Below are 17,431 nucleotides of genomic sequence, written 5' to 3' on the forward strand. Positions count from 1 at the left end.
CAACCATATACAGTTTAGTACACAGTGAAATGAAACAACGTTCCTCCAGGACCAAGGTTGGTCATACAACATAAATTAACAGAAACAAACTAGCTAACTAAGAAACCTAATTAGCTGGCTTGCTGAGACAAGACAAATTGATATGACAACATGAATTAACAACATAGATGAACAAATTAGCGAACTAATTAGCTAGCTCATGTTTTAATGTTTAGCCACCAATCCAGTGGAAACCAATACCAGATAACAAAAAACAAAAAACATTTGTGAAATTACGGGAAAAAAGCATCATAACGTTTGTTAGTTTTAAGCATAAAGGGTAACTGGCTTTGTGCAGGAGGGGCCAACTACATTACCTGAAATGCACTGAAATGATGACTAGGCACTTACGGGGTGTGACTTGGTTGTGTTATAATCTACAGTCGTGGCCAAAAGTTTTGAGAATTTTATAAATATTGGAAGTTGCTGCTTAAGTTTTTATAATAGCAATTTGCATTTTTTTTAATGCAAACTGCTATTATAAAATGTTATGAAGAGTTATCAGATGAATTGCATAGTCCTTCTTTGCCATGAAAATTAACTTAATCCCACTGCATTTCATTGCTGTCATTAAAGGACCTGCTGAAATCATCATCTCCAGCCTGCTGAGCACAAGGCTGGAGATCATTATGTCAGGTTGATTGGGTTAGAATGGCAGACTTGACATGTTAAAAGGAGGGTGATGCTTGAAATCATTGTTTTTTCATTGTTAACCATGGTGACCTGCAAAGAAACGCGTGCAGCAATCATTGCGTTGCATAAAAATGGCTTCACAGGAAAGAATATTGTGGCTACTAAGATTGCACCTAAATCAACAATTTATAGGATCATCAAGAACTTCAAGGAAAGAGGTTCAATTCTTGTTAAGAAGGCTTCAGGGAGTCCAAGAAAGTCCAGCAAGTGTCAGGATCGTCTCCAAAAGAGGATTCAGCTGCGGGATTGGAGTGACACCAGTGCAGAGCTTGTTTAGAAATGGCAGCAGGCAGGTGTGAGCGCAAGTCTTCAGTGAGGTGAAGACTTTTGACCGGTGACCCTGAAGTGCAAAACAAATTAACAAAACTGAAAACAAAATAACAAAACCCAAAACAAAATAACAAATTCAAAACCAAATTAACAAAACGGAAAACAAAATAACTAATATTTGACTGGCCGAGAAGTGCAATACAAATTAACAAAATGGAAAACAAATTAACAAATTCAAAACTTGAATTTGTTATTTTGTTTTCAGTTTTGTTAATTTGTTTTGCACTTCACGGCCACCGTACTTTTGGAAGATAGCCTGGTGTCAAGAAGGGCAGCAAAGAAGCCACTTCTCTCCAAAAAACATCAGGGACAGACTGATCTTCTGCAGAAAGTATGGTGAATGGACTGCTGAGGACTGGGGCAAAGTTATATTCTCCTATGAAGCCTCTTTCCGATTGTTTGGGGCATCTGCAAAAAGGCTTGTCCGGAGAAGAAAAGGTGAGCCCTACCATTAGTCCTGTGTAATGCCAACAGTAAAGCACCCTGAGACCATTCATGTGTGGGGTTCCTTCTCAACCAAGATAGTGGGCTCACTCACAAAAACACAGCCATGAATAAAGAATGGTACCAAAACACCCTCCAACAGCAACTTCTTCCAACAATCCAACAACAGTTTGGTGAAGAACAATGCATTTTCCAGAACGATGGAGCACCGTGCCATAAGGCAAAAGTGATAACAAAGTGGCTCGGGGACAAAAACGTTGAAATTTTGGGTATATGGCCTGGAAACTCCCCAGATCTTTATCCCATTGAGAACTTGTGGTCAATCCTCAAGAGGCAGGTGGACAAACAAAAACCCACTAATTCTGACAAACTCCAAAAAGTGATTATGAAAGAATGGGTTACTATCAGTCAGTACATTTTTTTTTATTTCAGTACATCACAGAAAGAACTGTAACAAAGATCTAAAAGCAGTTTAGCAGCAAACCTTGTGAAAACTAATATTTGTGTCATCCTTAAAACTTTTGGCCACGAATGTACACTAACTACTGTACACTTCAGCACTATTTATTTTATTTTTTTTACTACAGTGTGACCCGCTATGTCTCAACATCCTCAGTTCAGACTTAGCGAGTCTCGGTTTGATAAGGTAAATGTGTGGAAACCACACGCTTTCCGTTTGCTTCACTGTTTTTTTGTTACTTTGACTCAGAATGCGCATTTAAAAAAATAAAATAAATAAAACAAGCACTCTATGAGTTATATGCTCTGACTCATCTGACTTGCTTTCCTGCTGTTGTTTTTCTGGCGAAATCACACTAACAGAGACCCCTATTGGTGATATAGTGCCACTGCACACTGCACAGACACTCGTGTGTGTAAGATGAATAGAAGGAAATGAGGTTGGTTGTCAGACTTCTCAGTCAGGCTGTCAGAATTCTTGAATCAAATAGCTGAATATAGACACATCAACATGTAATAAAGATTTTAGGTTTAAAGTAGATTGGGTTGACATTACACCTAATGCCAAAACTGACATGGGATCAGTCTTGTAACTGAACAAAAAAAAAAAAAAAAGAAAGAAACAACACACAGCCTATGAAACCTAAATAGAATGTAAAGAGAATGTGAATGGCTTGATCTAATAGCTAATATTTAATATCCATCATCATTGCCTAACTGTAAACCACTTAGAGTTATATTAAAGCAATGTGTTACATCACAAGGACTACAGTTTAATAAGAATGAGGTGGGGCAAATGGTTATCCATCCACACACATTTTAGTTTGACTGGACAGTATGCGCTTAGTCAATATACTGTTTAATTTGTCATTTAAAGGAAGCCTGCCGTCGTAAAATGGAAAATATGGTGGTAAATATTTCACCTCATTTAAGTTAATTAAACTCACATCTATATTTCTTATGTGCGTTCTGAATAACTGCTGATTATGTGTTATGTCAGAGAAGTGAACTAAAAATCCCAAAGGGACATCTTCATTTAATCAGTCACATTTCACACTGGGTAATCAGCTGACACAACAGTTGCTGCATGAAACTACAGTCTGGGCTAGAAAAACCTATATCAGCCTATGCTTGCTTTATTTATATCATTGGTGGTGTTGTTTTGTTTGGTCCTTGCTAGGCTATTTATAGCAGTTGCCCCTGTAGGGCCTTAGTGTAAAAAGAACATTTTGTTTGACTAAACTGAGCAATAATTTAATTCTGAGGAAGAATTTAATAGTTATTTAAATAAATAAATTTAAAGGCTAAATTCATGAGAGGTGGTAATAGATTTATGGACAGAATTTAGATAGATACATTTATTTAGTGTATGTTATAATTACAAAAAACAATTCAAGTCGACATGGTGGCATAGACGTAAGCACTGTGGCCACGCACCTCCTGGGTCAAAGGTTTAATTCCCACCTTGGGTCTGTGTGGGAGGTGTGTACCCCACCTCGTTCATAAAGTCTCTTGTTTTAGGTCTATTTGTTTTTGTCCAGGATAAGTGCTATAGAGACTGAATGAATGAATTTTTTGAAAAATTACTCACTCTCCCTCATTTATTCTTTGTACCGCTTATCCTGTTTAGGGTTGCAAGGGGCCTGGAGCTTATCTTAGAGGATTCATGGCACTATTCTGCGTACACCATGGACAGGGTGCCAGTCAATCGCAGGGCACACAAGCATATACACTTGCACACTACAGGAAATGTCAGGCCAATTAGCCTAATATGCATGTTTCGGACTGTGGGAGGAAACTGGAGAACCTCACCAAGCATTACGCCACTGTGTTGACAAAAGCAATTCACATGCTGTCAAAATGCATATGCACAGATTTATGACCTCCACTTCTGAACACTTTTAAAATAAACATTGTGCTCATCAGTGTGAAATTTTAGTGACTAAATTGATTTTAAGATGTTCATTAACAAGCAAAATATTTTATTTTTCAGTATGAGACAACTCCCTTGCAGCCAGTAATAGGTTATATGACAGGGGTGTCATACTGGTTCTGATAAGGGCCATGTGTGCGCAAGCAGAAGCCATGCCTGTTTAATTATAGATTAACATTACATTTTTATTATTATGCAGTATAGATGTGTGATCAATAAATTAATTATCTCATATAGATTTCTGCTGTGCTTAAATCAATATCTAAAAATATGCATCAGTTTTATGTTTACAGTAGTTAATCCCCCACTGCTACCTCACCCCTAAGTACATTTAGACCTGAAACTTTTTTGTCATTACTTAGTGCTCGATGAACCTGCATGTTCATATTCTACCTAGTATAACATGGTAAAGGCATTCAAACTATGCAATAGTCTTCTTTAAACAGATGATATTGAGATATGTCTCATACTAATGCTCTGTAAAGCATGCATAATGCCTCTAATTTGGGGATTTTTGAGGCTGGTAGCGCTAAATGAACTTCTCTACAGCAGTGGCAATTTTTGGCCATGCTTTTCTGGAATGGTCTTTATGAGAGTCAGTTTCATCATGATGCTTGATTTTTAGAGTTTTACAAATGCACTTAACAATGCAGTTCTTATAAAAACTGCATATTATCCTGTATATTAAAATACTGACTGTTGTTTTCGTTGTTGTTACTCACTTACCTAATGTCACATATGCTATTTTATAGTCTAGATTTTAAAAAAGAAATTCAAATTTGCATCCAAAATTTTGACTGGTACTATATGTTGTACACACAGGTGCATTGACCTTTAAATAAATAAATAAAAAGTGTATTTTAAAGTTTTCCTTCCACATTTCTAAAACTTACTTTTCAGAATTGTGGATCTATAAATGACTAATTCCATATCACATTAGCCTGTATTATGCAGTGTACATGCTGAAAAATGTTCTTTTATAATGGTGGCCTCCAAATAACTATTTAATTATCCAGTATGAGTGATCAGTGTCACTGCCTAAATGTTAACGGATATTTTGAATGCTTAGACTGCAGATGTGCTGTAATTAGCTCCATGCTAAATGAAAGACTGAGAACAGGTGAATATAGCCGTCTGTTTTCAGAGATATAGTACAGTAAAATATGGTGTGAAAAGCGGAACTTTGCCAAAGGCACACACACACATGCACACACACACTTGCGAAAACTTTAATTGCTTTCACTGCTTATGAACTAGCAGACAGTTGGTGTTTGTAACAAGCCAGTTGCACCTGGTGGCAAAAACAACTGGCTAGTCCTGCTGCTGAGACCTGCATGCACCAGCTGCCTCTTAGAACCTACAGACTGACGCTGGGGCTTTAGAAATCTGTAATATGATCTAATATAAATAAATCTGAAATTAATTAAAAGTAATTAACCATGAATTGAAGAAAAGTGTACTTTTAAAAAAAAAATCCTTCTGAAACAGCTGGTTCTAAGGGCCTCAGTGTTCATTCGTCATTATGTTAAAAGTAAAAAGAACTAGTCCTCACTTTGTGTCTGTAGTAAGAAATAATGCTGCAGGATTGTTTATTATGCTTTCTACATGCCCCCTGGGTCCTTTTATAGTAGGTTAAGACATTTCCTGGATGTGATTGACCCTCGGGCACTCTTTGTGTTTGAGGTATGTGAGAAATTTGTTTGCATTCTGGGTATAGAAAGAGTAGGTATGTATGCCGGAATATAGCAGGTTTGAAAAGTGAATGTAAAGGATAAACTATCTTGTTACCTCAGTGATCATGTACTGTAGGAGTGATTGTTATCTGCAGTCGGGGTGTTTAGAGCTAAATTGGGTCATTCAGAGTCATTGTTTGCTTGATGTCTCAAATGACTAAAATGACTTCGGTAAATGTGTTAGGGGTGGTCAGTGGTAAGGTGTTATTGGTAAGTTTATTAGGATTTGACTTACCTATTTCTTTTTGGTTGGAACGTATGACCATGTCACACATTTTTACAAGATTTCCTTGTAACTGAATGTGTACAAAATATGTTTTCCATCACAGAGTCATCCAAATGATGGTGTAAACCCTTAGAACACTTTAAAAACAATCCTCTTCCCACAGGGTTAACAAAATCGGTAATGGGGTTACATTATATTTCTATACATTTAGTACACACACATACACAAAACAGAAGAATATTATATCAATAAAAGTTCTCCCCAGAATGTAATGTCTGGTTTTTGAATTTATATCTAAATTTGGTTTGCATTGATTGGCTGATTTAGTTAACAATGAGGAGCTGGAGGTAGTTGTCTGGTCAGAGGGGTCAAGGGCCACTCTGAGAAAATAGGTTCCATGCACCTTAATTCCCTTTGCCTTTTTGTTCATTTGACATAACTTTACAGTATAATTTATTCCTTGTTTTTTTATTTTATTTACAATGATAAATTAAGCATAACCCTCCTTTCCCCGGTTATGCACAGAAGATAAAACAGGTGAGTCCCAACTTTTAAACTTCGTAGTGGTTCTTAAAAAAAAAAGGTCCTTTAAATTATAAAAATGCTACGTACACTCACACAGGCATAAATACTCACTGATGGACACTCTTTTAGTCTTGTGAAGTAATCACAAGTTGTGTTAGCCCTTGTGGTTGTCTTCTTTTACTTTAATCCTCTTTCTCACTCCCCCTCTGTGCTTTCGCTGTGGCTATTACACCTCCAGGCGATCTTCCATCCAGACACTAGAGAGAAGATCCCCATTCCCCTTTGCATGTCAGGTGAGGGTGCCAGCATGCTTCTAACATGTGTGAGTGTGCGTTGGCTGTTTGCTCCTTGTTACTAGCACAGGAGAACTGGCAGAATGGCAGGCAGCGTATGTGGACTGAGCGATTGGGAAAGGTCACACTCAGCTGGATTCTGATTAAAGCCTTCACCCCCTGCTGCCTGGAACTGCTGTTGGCTCTCTGAGAAATAGGAGTGTTTTGGCTTGGTGTTAACACAGCTATTTAAAGACAGAGTGAGAGAAAGACAGAAGAATACCTGTTTGCTGGAAAAGGATGATGGCTACTTAGGAGTGAATTCTTGTGTCATTTTAGGCTAATCACAGTGCTATTACCATATGAAAGGTCAATGATAATAATATGTGAGACTCACAAAGATTAAACTTTGCTTTCATTTTACTGTGTAATATTTTTGTGTGTTTTCCAATGTTATATCCCTGTGGTCGCAGTGGCAATTTGTTTATTATCTTAAGTAATGAGGACACCCAAACTATAAATCAAATTTATTTAGGTTTGTTTAAAAATGATTTTACAGCCGAACTACATTTTATCGTACTAATATTTGTTAACTCTTGTTTTTTACAATTGTTATCCATTTTGACAGTTTGTGTGTCTTTTACCTCCAAGTCAGACACTTTTGCGGCAGGTAAAGCTCCTTCCATGTCACAGTTACTATGAGTGTCATATATAAAAATGTGAGTCAATTTACTGATTCACTTTCTTCTCTGTCTGGGGCTTACAGTAACTGATCTACTTTTGTAAACGACTAACGCATCTAAGGTTCCAGATAAGCAGTGCAGTCTCCTCCATAGTGCAGTAGAGACGTACAGGTGGTGTTCGAGTTAATACAACTTGAAGAGCTTAATCGAGTTATTATGCAGAGGAATTTCCTTTTTTTTTTATCACGTTATACATCATATTTGGGGGTTAAGGGCCTTGATTAAGGGCCCAACAGTGGTAATGTTGTGGTCATGGGATTTGAATTTGGAACCTTCTGAACCATGGGCCAATGCCATTTTTTAAACTATTGATTCTATTTTGTAGTCTACGGGGAAGTCAAAATTCTTTAAGGGATACTTGGGTGTAGTCACCAGTGCAGTTATGATTGAGGTGAATTAAACAAATACTGTACATGCAAAAAGGACACAAACCCATAGTTTTTAAGTGCACAACACAAACTGTTTAAAAAAATTTTGATCCTAGATATCAAGTATAAACTAATCAATCAGGGCTAAATCAGTGTACCACAGTCAGTGCACCAGCTAAGAGATAAGATCTCAGATGTCCAAATAACCACGCCCCCCTGTGTCCTCTAGAGCCAATTAGCTGCCCTGCTGGGCGGCGGTTTGATGCCCTGGGGCACGACAGCCATAACCACGGTGACGGCAACTACAAATGGCCCCATGCCTGTGGGAAGTAAAGGGAGGGGTCACTAATTAAATCCCGAGTCCTGACAAGGCCCCCTGCTGGGGAAGAGAGATGGAGGGAAAAAGGGGAGGGCTGTTAGATGGCAGTTAGATGGGCCTGTAACAGGAGCTGCTGGAAATGACCAGAGACTCCCAATGACAGGCAAGAAGCAACTTCACACAGCCTGTCATGACCTGTCAGCAAGCCTCATGGGTCCTTAGGGGACCTGTTGTTCTTATGCACAGGAAAACAAATTTATTAATTAAGTGTGATAGTTTTTATCCAAAGACTTCAACTTAAACATAGTTTAAAATATGACATAATATTTAATAAGAACTGATCTCAGTATGCATTTTTAATCAAGAATAATGATTTTGTAATTACATCGTGCATTGTGTAATTATTATAAGCTATGTACTGATATGCTTCAGTGATCTTTGTATTTTAATCTTTTATTTCGAACCTCAAAAGTGACAATGTTAATACGTCATCGGACCAGTCATGAATATGGTCCACTAGGAGTTCAGATAGCTGTATTAAGCAATAATGCTACCCATCCAGAGACAAAAAGAGGTTCACTGAAAAGCTTGCTGTAGTTATTAATGTGTGGATTTGAGTTACTAGCACTAATACATACTAATGGTTTAATTTTAGGTAAGCATAATTACGTTTAGGATTTAAAATTTGTGTAATATGTTAGTTTCTACTTACTGGTTTATACTTGGTTGAAGTAGTGTTAAATAAAAAAATTTAAAAAAAATTTTTGTGTGTGTTTGTACTATATAAGTAGGACTGAATGTTCCGTTTAAGGGAGCTAAGTTTCAGCCAAGCCCATGACTTCTGGTCCAAGGTTTCAAGGTTTCATCCTGTTCGTTGCTGTTGGTTTGTGTGTGTGTGTGTGTGTGTATGCTTGTTTGTTTATTTATTTCCACATATGTATATGTGCATGTGTCATGTGCATTGTAAATGAACAGATTAATATATTTTTTGTATATTTCTTGGCAAAGGCCCTCACCTTCCTCACCTTTAATTGTATTCATAGGGTCTTGCGTGCTATGAATACCTAACAATTAAAAACAAGACATAAGTAAATGATCAAATCAGTAGAGCTAAATATTAATTCATTAAGATCATGTTCGTGTTTATGTCATGACATCTTCTGTCTGAAAGCTCATTGCCCTGTGTTTGTAATTGTATGTACAGTATGTATGACACGTGCATGGTATCCTTTAACCACCAATAGCATTAAGCGTTTGTTTATTTATGTTTATTGGTGTGTGTTTTATTTTGACTAGTGTCAGAGGGGAATCGCTGGAACGCTATCTCACTGTTCCATTAGCGTTCTGTGGCTCTAACAAGGCCAGAGGGGCTCTGAGAGACAGTCCCAGGATGCCGTGGGGACACTTGGCTGTAATTAAATTGTTTTTGTCCCCTCACCCCTCCCCTTTAATTAAATCAGCCAGTTCCCTCTTACCTTTTGGCTTGGGTAACAGAGCCTTGTTAGCTCTTGGTTGCTGTACTCTAATTGGTTAATTAGGCCTAAAGTGCTCTCTGTGTCAGCACAGGGATACGTGTCTCCAGGCCGCCGTGTCATTATTGTTGTTGTTGTTGTATTTCCCCCCAGTGTTTATTTATAAAAGGTTATTAAATTGAACTAATTGGACACAATAGGGATGACTGGTTTAAAATATGACCTTAATTTAGATTTTTTTGTTTTCTTTATTTTGATCTGCTTTGTTTTGCTATTTTATTACAGTCATCTGACTCAGGTCTGAAGTGCTGTGAATGCCTGACAACATCACAGATGTGTGTAAGTTTACGGAATAATTTCATTTATCTGCACTTTGTATGATTTTCATGTTATTCTGACCCACACAGAAATAGGGCTAATTTACTCTGCATGTTTTGTTTGAAGTGGTCTGATATTTTTAAGCTTGCACGTTAGTGTGTGTATGTGTGCCTGTGTGTGCGCTGGTGCATGTGCACCCATGTGTATGGTTAATTGATCTGGACTAAACCCCTCAGAGGTGAATAGCTATTTACTTAGCCAATTAACTCAGCCCCATAACACTGCAGCACCAAACACTGATAACTCACAACACAAGGCCTGCAAATTAAAAATGCTTCAGGCTTTTCTCTCTCTTACACACACGCGCGCGCACATACACACACACACACACGCACACACACACACACACACACACACAGACACACACACACACACACTGAATGAATTGAGTAAATCACTGTCATGTTTTCTAATGTTATTGTGATTTGTGTAATGTTTGGAGCTACTTTGAAGTCATATTACTTTATTAATTAAATCACCAAACACATCCTTTAACTTTAATTATAACACAGTGTTTGTCTGAGGTGCTCATATTTTGATTTCATTTTATATCATATTTTGAATCATTCTACCTGCTTCATTTAGCATTATAATGCACGTGTACTTCTTGTCAATTAAGAGATCCTGAAATCCTCAAAATGTCCTAACAAATGAGAATATTTGTCATTTGCAGCTGCTGTTCTAACTACCTTTTCTGTCCTTTACAATCCTCGTAAAAAGTTCTTATGTGTGTTTGTGTGTTAACGATGTTGATGATGTGCCATAGTGAGTAAGCTGGACTTGCAGGGTAACATTGTGACATAGTGGCCACATCAAAGCTATCAGCCAGATGTACGAGTGGACACTGAGAGCTTTTCATATGCATATGCTATAAATACAGCGTGTACAACAACAAATACATTCTGTCAGAAGATACATTTTCAACTTAGTAAATTTTTATTGAGTTTGCATTAAAATTGATTTCTAGTGTTTTTAAAAAAATATAAATATTCATATAGTTTTTTCATCAATTTTTCTGCAGGTTCAAAATTGGTGCTTGCCTTGGCTCTGTCTTGCACTGATGTTATTAGCTACGGTGTAGCAATGATGAACTGCTTTATGAAAAGACAAGTAAAGGCTGATGATTTGGTATTGTAAGACCAAGAATAATTATTTATGGACTACTAAATCACATGCCGACAAGGATACCTGAGATAACTGAGAAAGTGTTATGGCTGGTATTATGTATGTTTCAATAAATGCTCACTATATATGTTTTATTAAATGGCTTAAAATCATTAACCCAACTGTTTATTAATTTACAGATGTTCTGGATTTTTACACAACTTCCACACAACTTATCACATTTATTAACAAAAAACTCACTTTGCAGTGATACCATTCTGGTATCCTTGCCATCATGTGACACGGTGCCACGCTGGCACAAAACATGGTGCTTCTATGGTGCATTAGTTTGAATACAGGAATTATATATGATAGGCCTACAGTGAATTTAGGTGGTAAGCTAAAGGCCATAGCTGTTTTGAAAAATTGTTTAAAAAATTGTAGCACATACTGATCACAACAGAAAATGCTAACACACCTAGGGAAGCCACAGTTTTAGCTTTAGGCTCATCACAATTTGTGAAAACATAGTGATGTGTAGGTTTCAAAAATTGTGAAATAGGGAACTGTGCTTAACTCAGCTTTAGATTAAAATCAAGTGACTTGCTGAATATGTCTATAACTATAATAACTCTATAATATCTAATTAAATAATAAAACATAAATTTATGCAACCTTTACATTTTTCTGCGGCGCAAAACAAATATCTTAAACACATATGACACATAGACAAAATGGACAATGTCCATATTTGATGTGGAAAGCCTTTGTTTTTTCCTAATCCTTTTTTCTAAGTTTATTAGTAATGTCAAGGTTACTTCATGTCATTTACAAGGAAAATTCCTGATCATTTTTTTCTGTATTTTGGATAATCTAAACACTTGCACAGTTTGTTTTTGCAGGTAAAATCTGATAGCCTTTATTATATTTTGTTTTGTATTTGTCTAAAATGTGGAGTATTATACTTTTTCTTTTCTGTTTTACTGGTGCAAAAGCTTACATATATTATTAGTGCTGCACTATTATTCACATAAAAATAGAAATTGCAGTATGGACCAGTGCAATTATTCCAAAAGGCTGCAATTTATTAGTCAGGAATTTGTGTAGAGTTTCTTAGTAATTTAGGTATTTGTTATTGGGGTTTTTTAGTTGATAAATAAATATTGGCAAACTTCCTCTAAATGAGATCATTTGTGGCATTATTAGCTGTTGTTCAAGATTTAAATATATAAATAAATGTAAACCATTCAACCCCAATGTATATACATATAAGTAAATAGTAAATTCCAGTTCATAGGTTGTTAAGTGTATCTGAATTTTGAGTTTTAGTGATCAAATGTGTGTGCAGGCTGTGTTGGAGACAGCTACAGTATGATCCACATAGTCCTTCCCAAGCCTTGATTCTGCCATCCATGCCTGAGAGGTCAGCCTTTCTTGTTTCTTGTTTATTTCTTGTTTATTCTGCTCTGTTATGCAATATATATATATATATATATATATATATATATATATATATATATATATATATATATATATATATATATATATATATATATATATATATAACAGATATATATAATTATTTAACTACGTGACATACAGAGAGAATCTCTCCATGATGTTCATGGACAGCTAGAGTCATGTAGTATGAGCAGGAGCCTAGATTGTTTTAAATAAAATGTAAGATTATTAAGTCTATTTAAAAAATTTTGTTGATGTGTTTCACAATAATCTTATCATGAAAAATATTAGATGGAAGCTCCTTTCAGATACACAAACGCCTAAAACTTTGGGATCACTTGCAAATTTCTTTGCTTTTGTTTAGTGATGTATTTTATACATTCTACAAAAATACAGAAGATTTTAAAACAATGAAACAACACATATGTAATTAGGTTATAGGTTATTACAGTCAGTTGTTATTTTAAGACATGGAGGTCAGCCTTTCATGAACAGTTGTTGCAAGAACGGTATTGTCAAGTGCATTTGCAAAACACATCAAGCACCACGATGAAGATCTTCCCAGGAAAGCAAGACCTAAACTTACCTCTGTTGCAGAGAAGTCATTTATTCAAAATTACCAGCCTAAAATAATCACCAATTAACAGCACCTCAGATTAGGACCTTTACAAATTATGTGTAAAAGATACATATCAACATTAACTGTTCAAAGAAGATCATTGCATGTTTAAAATGCATTTAGCATTGCTTTACAATGTAGAAAAAAAAAAATTAGGAACGACCATGGAGTTAGAAAGTGATCCTAAACTTTTGAGTGGTAGTGTGTATTTGTGCATCTCCATTTCACCTACTCTTCAGTTTTCATAACTTAACTCACAGGTGTGTGTGTGTGCGCGTGTGTGTGTCTCCCTCAGTGGCTTTCAATAGAGCAAGAACATGAGAGGAGAAAGGTCAGTGTAATGTGGGTGTTTGAAAGAGAACTATGTTTGATGGATTAGCTTGTTGAGAGAAGTGTGTGTTACATGTGTGTGATGGTTGAACCTTTAACACTGATTTCTACCTGCTGGTCTCATACTGTCTCCCTCTTTCATTCACTGTGATTGTTCATGCGGTCCTGTCCTTTTCTCTAGGCCTTTCTCAGACCAAATTAAGAGTAACTGATGATTATGATGATATATCTTAAGCAGTTGATGGACAGGATAAAAGATCTTTAACATGCTTCTTTCATTATTACCTTGCTTGGTCCCGCCCCCGTTCTCTCCCTCCCTCCTTTCTACACACATATACTTTGTGCACATGCAGAGTGCCTGGTCGTGTCTGTTGGCCAATTAAAGCTCATCACGGCTATGTGTTGATGAAGTCGTCATTAAGCAGCCGTTGCCTTCATTAAACCAGGACTGCTATGGAGGACTCCTGCCGTGCACGCTATCCCACAAGCCCCCACGTCGCACTGCGGCCCACAGTGAGGGCTGGGGGAGGTGTCGGAACAGAGTGATCTCACACCACACAGAGGAAGTGTCAGAGAAAGAGGGATTTTAATGATGATTACAGGAATGCCCATGATGCTGAGAGTTTTCATTTTGTTGTGAAATTGTGTGTGTGTGTCCATTAGACTCGCCTTACTGCAGACACACCCTCGCCTTGCGCTGCCCATGCACGGCTTGGTGTGTCTCTGCACATTCAGTCTGGCTCTGCCTCTTGCCATCAGTCTGTTCCCCAGAATAGCCAGGTAAGCACACCTGTATATAGAAAGCAGGAATTCACCCACCTAAGCACAGAACCATATGCACAACCCAACTGCATAACGCAACAAATCTCAGCAATAGTCCCACATTACACCTAAGCACTTAATGCAACACACAAAACAAAAACGCAGCAGCTCTACAGGACACTACATGACACAACACAAAACAACTCTTCAGTCCCATTTCTCTCTCCCTCAGTCTTTGTCTCTTGCGAAGAGGGTTATGGTTTAAAATGGTCTGTAATAAGCTGTTCATCCATATGGTTACTGAACTGCAGACATATGTGCTGCCAACTTCTTCCATTCCTCTCTCTCTTCCCCCTCCTCCTTTCCTCTCACTTTCTCGCTCCCTCTTTACACGTTTTAGTGGGTTCCAGACGAGTGCGTTCCCAAAAATCCGCCACTCCCGTACCCCCACCTTTTCACACCCCATGGCACGTCTGTTTCAGATACTGCCTCACAAACTCGCACACTCCATGCCATCTGTTTCTGAGCAAAATATTGCACGTTTTAGCTTTGCCTTGGACGTTTACCAACTCATCTCTTTATTTTTGCATTTATTATTTTTTTTACGTGTCAGTTTTGCCTGCGAAAAATGCTTGTGAAAAATGCTTGAAGCTCACATAGAAGAGATGCAGTTCTCTTAATTCACGTTTGATTAAACATTTTAAACATCTTAATGAGTGGATGTTTACGGTTAATGAATGTAATTTTTAGCTAAGAGATCAGCTCCTTAACATGGATACATAAAAAGAGGTACACACAACTCTTAATATTGTAGTACTCTAGGTAATTTAAGATGAGTGTGAGCGACTTGAAGTTGAACAAGCTAATGATGACCCTGGCCATGTGTACATAATACGTCTTAGCTAAAAGGAATTATAGGATTAACTGATGATTACGCTTGAGTCAGAGATTAGTTCAGATTTATGGATATGTTGTGTCTGTCAAATCACTAAATGCAGTGTGTTGCTTCCTTCCCTGTTTGTATTTTTGTCTTTTTTCTTTCTCATTCTCTTGGATGCATGTGTCTCAGCTTGAGCCAAAGATCTCTGCAGGAACTAAATGCAAGTTCCTGACCTACAACAAAGGCGTGTGTGTGTGTGTGTGTGTATGTGTGTGTGTGTGTGTGTGTGTGTGTGTGTGTGTGTGTGTGTATTTTATAATCGCTTGCACATTGTGACAGGTGCATTCACACACCAGTGCTAATCACATGTCTTCTTTGCAATAAAGTATGCCACTGGATAGTCTAGGACATTACTGGAACTCAGACAGAAATTAGCATGGGAATGACAAGGAGTTCCTTAATTTCCTCTGTTCTGAATGTTTGTAATTTATTTTTGAATTCAGATATGATGATGGAGAAAGATTTCTGCTTCCTGCAGTAAAGGCATTTAGATATAATCTTTGAAGCTGAATGAGAAAGGAGTTCTTAGAAACTTATACACTAAAGCTTGCTTACTCAAAAGATTAGTTTTGTAAATGCCTGCATTTTATGACTGTTATATTAGACTAACAACAAAAATAGACATTACTGATGATGCATTTGTGGAAAATACTGTAAAAGTGAACCTTTCAAGTTTATTTTCATACAAAATGAACCATAGTTACCTGTTATATAAAGAACTCTTCAATACCTATGCTCCACTAAAGCAGAAAATCGCTACTTTTAAGCTGCTTTGTCATAAGGTGTACTTATTTGTTAAGACTTTTCTGACTTATCATAATCTTGACTAATTGAGGAGCTATAAAGGCTCTAGCTGTGCCTCAACCACAAACATAACCATAATATAATTCTGCCTTAATATGCTTATGGCATTTGTATATGTAAAACATTTCTTATTTGTCTAATTGTCTTTTGCTAGTTTTGTCACGGATGTAAGTTAAGTGCTATAGACTTTCGCCTTATCATTAGAGCCATCTACATATCTGGAGGGAGGGGCTCTTTGTTTTTCTACCTGGTTGTCATGGCAACATGTCATGGTGGGCCATGGTGATAGAGGGTGGGACATGAAGCTGCATGTACAATCATTAACCATATAGAACAGCTTTCGGGATGCCACACACACACACACACACACACACACACACACACACACACACACACACTACATTAAACCCTTAAACTGAGTTTAAAACTATAAATGCTTAGAAGAGATTAATTTCATTCTTATGGTTATGCCACCATGGTTGTAAACAGTATTAGAAAATCAGCATTTGCTTTCTTATTTTATTTAAAGATGTTAGTTATTGTTTATTTTATTTCATTTTAAATGCAAAATTTCCATTATGTCGACATTTTGATGTATGTAGAGTCTTGGCAATATGCCTTGCATATTTGTGCATATTTGTGCTATACAGTACATGAATTTTTATTTACAAATGATCAAGATTTGTTTTTAAGTAAGCAAAGCGGTATATCCTTGTGCCTATTTTATACTACAGGGCAACAGGGCACCAGAAATGTTATTTTCCATCTAAGCCATATACTTATATGGCCAAATTTCATGAAAAGATGTAAAATGCAGTGGTATTTAAAACTTAAACATACAGACTTTATATTATTTAAACATTTAAAACAATAATTTTTCTTAGCATTGGTATTTTTCCATCTGCCCCAAAATACCTAACATGGTTAAAGTCACTTTTTTGTTAGTGAATTTTGGTCCATTCCTTCATTTCCTCTTTAATTCAGAACAAAAATCCTGAGACTGAGCTGGTCATTGCAGAACACTGACAATACCTGTGCAGATTAAAAAATGTTTGGCTTATCATCCTAAATGTGAATGCTCCACATATGGTCAAGTCTGAACATTCTGGCAAAATCAGTCATACTTGGCAGAATTTATTATGCTATCTTTACAAAAGCACCTGAACCACCAATCACAAAACTGCCCCAATGCAACAGTAATCTACTGTATTTTACAGCAGGTATCAGGTGGTATTTTGTTATGTTCAGTCTCCTTTTTTAGCATGTATACATGCCCAAAAGGTTTAATATTTTGTTCATCCTGACCTCAACACACAATGCCATGTGTCATTTCAATCTGAATTTCAGAAGCTGCGTTTTACAAGACGCTCAAAGGAATGGCTTCTGTTTGGCAATGCTTACAAACAGCTTGTTGTTATGAAAATGGTGTTTAACAGTTTTTTTTTTAGCTTGACAACTACAAGAAATTCAATGCAAT

The 17,431-nt window shown here is 36.8% G+C and overlaps 1 protein-coding gene across 1 annotated transcript; it reads left to right on the forward strand.

Annotated features, from left to right (window-relative positions):
• Positions 1-2,104: 2,104 nt before the first annotated feature.
• On the forward strand, positions 2,105-15,631 carry sfxn5a (sideroflexin 5a). The gene is made up of 12 exons (XM_053502040.1): positions 2,105-2,152; positions 5,513-5,581; positions 6,383-6,394; positions 6,621-6,675; positions 6,741-6,796; positions 7,723-7,788; positions 7,995-8,094; positions 10,956-11,067; positions 13,834-14,016; positions 14,112-14,230; positions 15,266-15,334; positions 15,594-15,631. The coding sequence occupies exons 1-12, from the start codon at positions 2,105-2,107 to the stop codon at positions 15,629-15,631; spliced, it is 927 nt and encodes a 308-aa protein (XP_053358015.1).
• The last annotated feature ends 1,800 nt before the right edge of the window (positions 15,632-17,431 follow it).

The sequence above is a fragment of the Clarias gariepinus genome, chromosome 8 (genome assembly GCF_024256425.1).
Source record: "Clarias gariepinus isolate MV-2021 ecotype Netherlands chromosome 8, CGAR_prim_01v2, whole genome shotgun sequence".
NCBI lineage: Eukaryota > Metazoa > Chordata > Actinopteri > Siluriformes > Clariidae > Clarias > Clarias gariepinus.

Excerpts from the sequence above, each read along its gene's own strand:
- sfxn5a (XM_053502040.1), top strand. The coding sequence starts at position 2,105 with ATGTCTCAACATCCTCAGTTCAGACTTAGCGAGTCTCGGTTTGATAAG. Across the intron at positions 2,153-5,512 it reads GCGAGTCTCGGTTTGATAAG|GGGTCCTTTTATAGTAGGTT; the intron begins GTAAATGTGTGG and ends TACATGCCCCCT. Across the intron at positions 14,231-15,265 it reads GTTCCCCAGAATAGCCAGGT|TGCATGTGTCTCAGCTTGAG; the intron begins AAGCACACCTGT and ends CATTCTCTTGGA.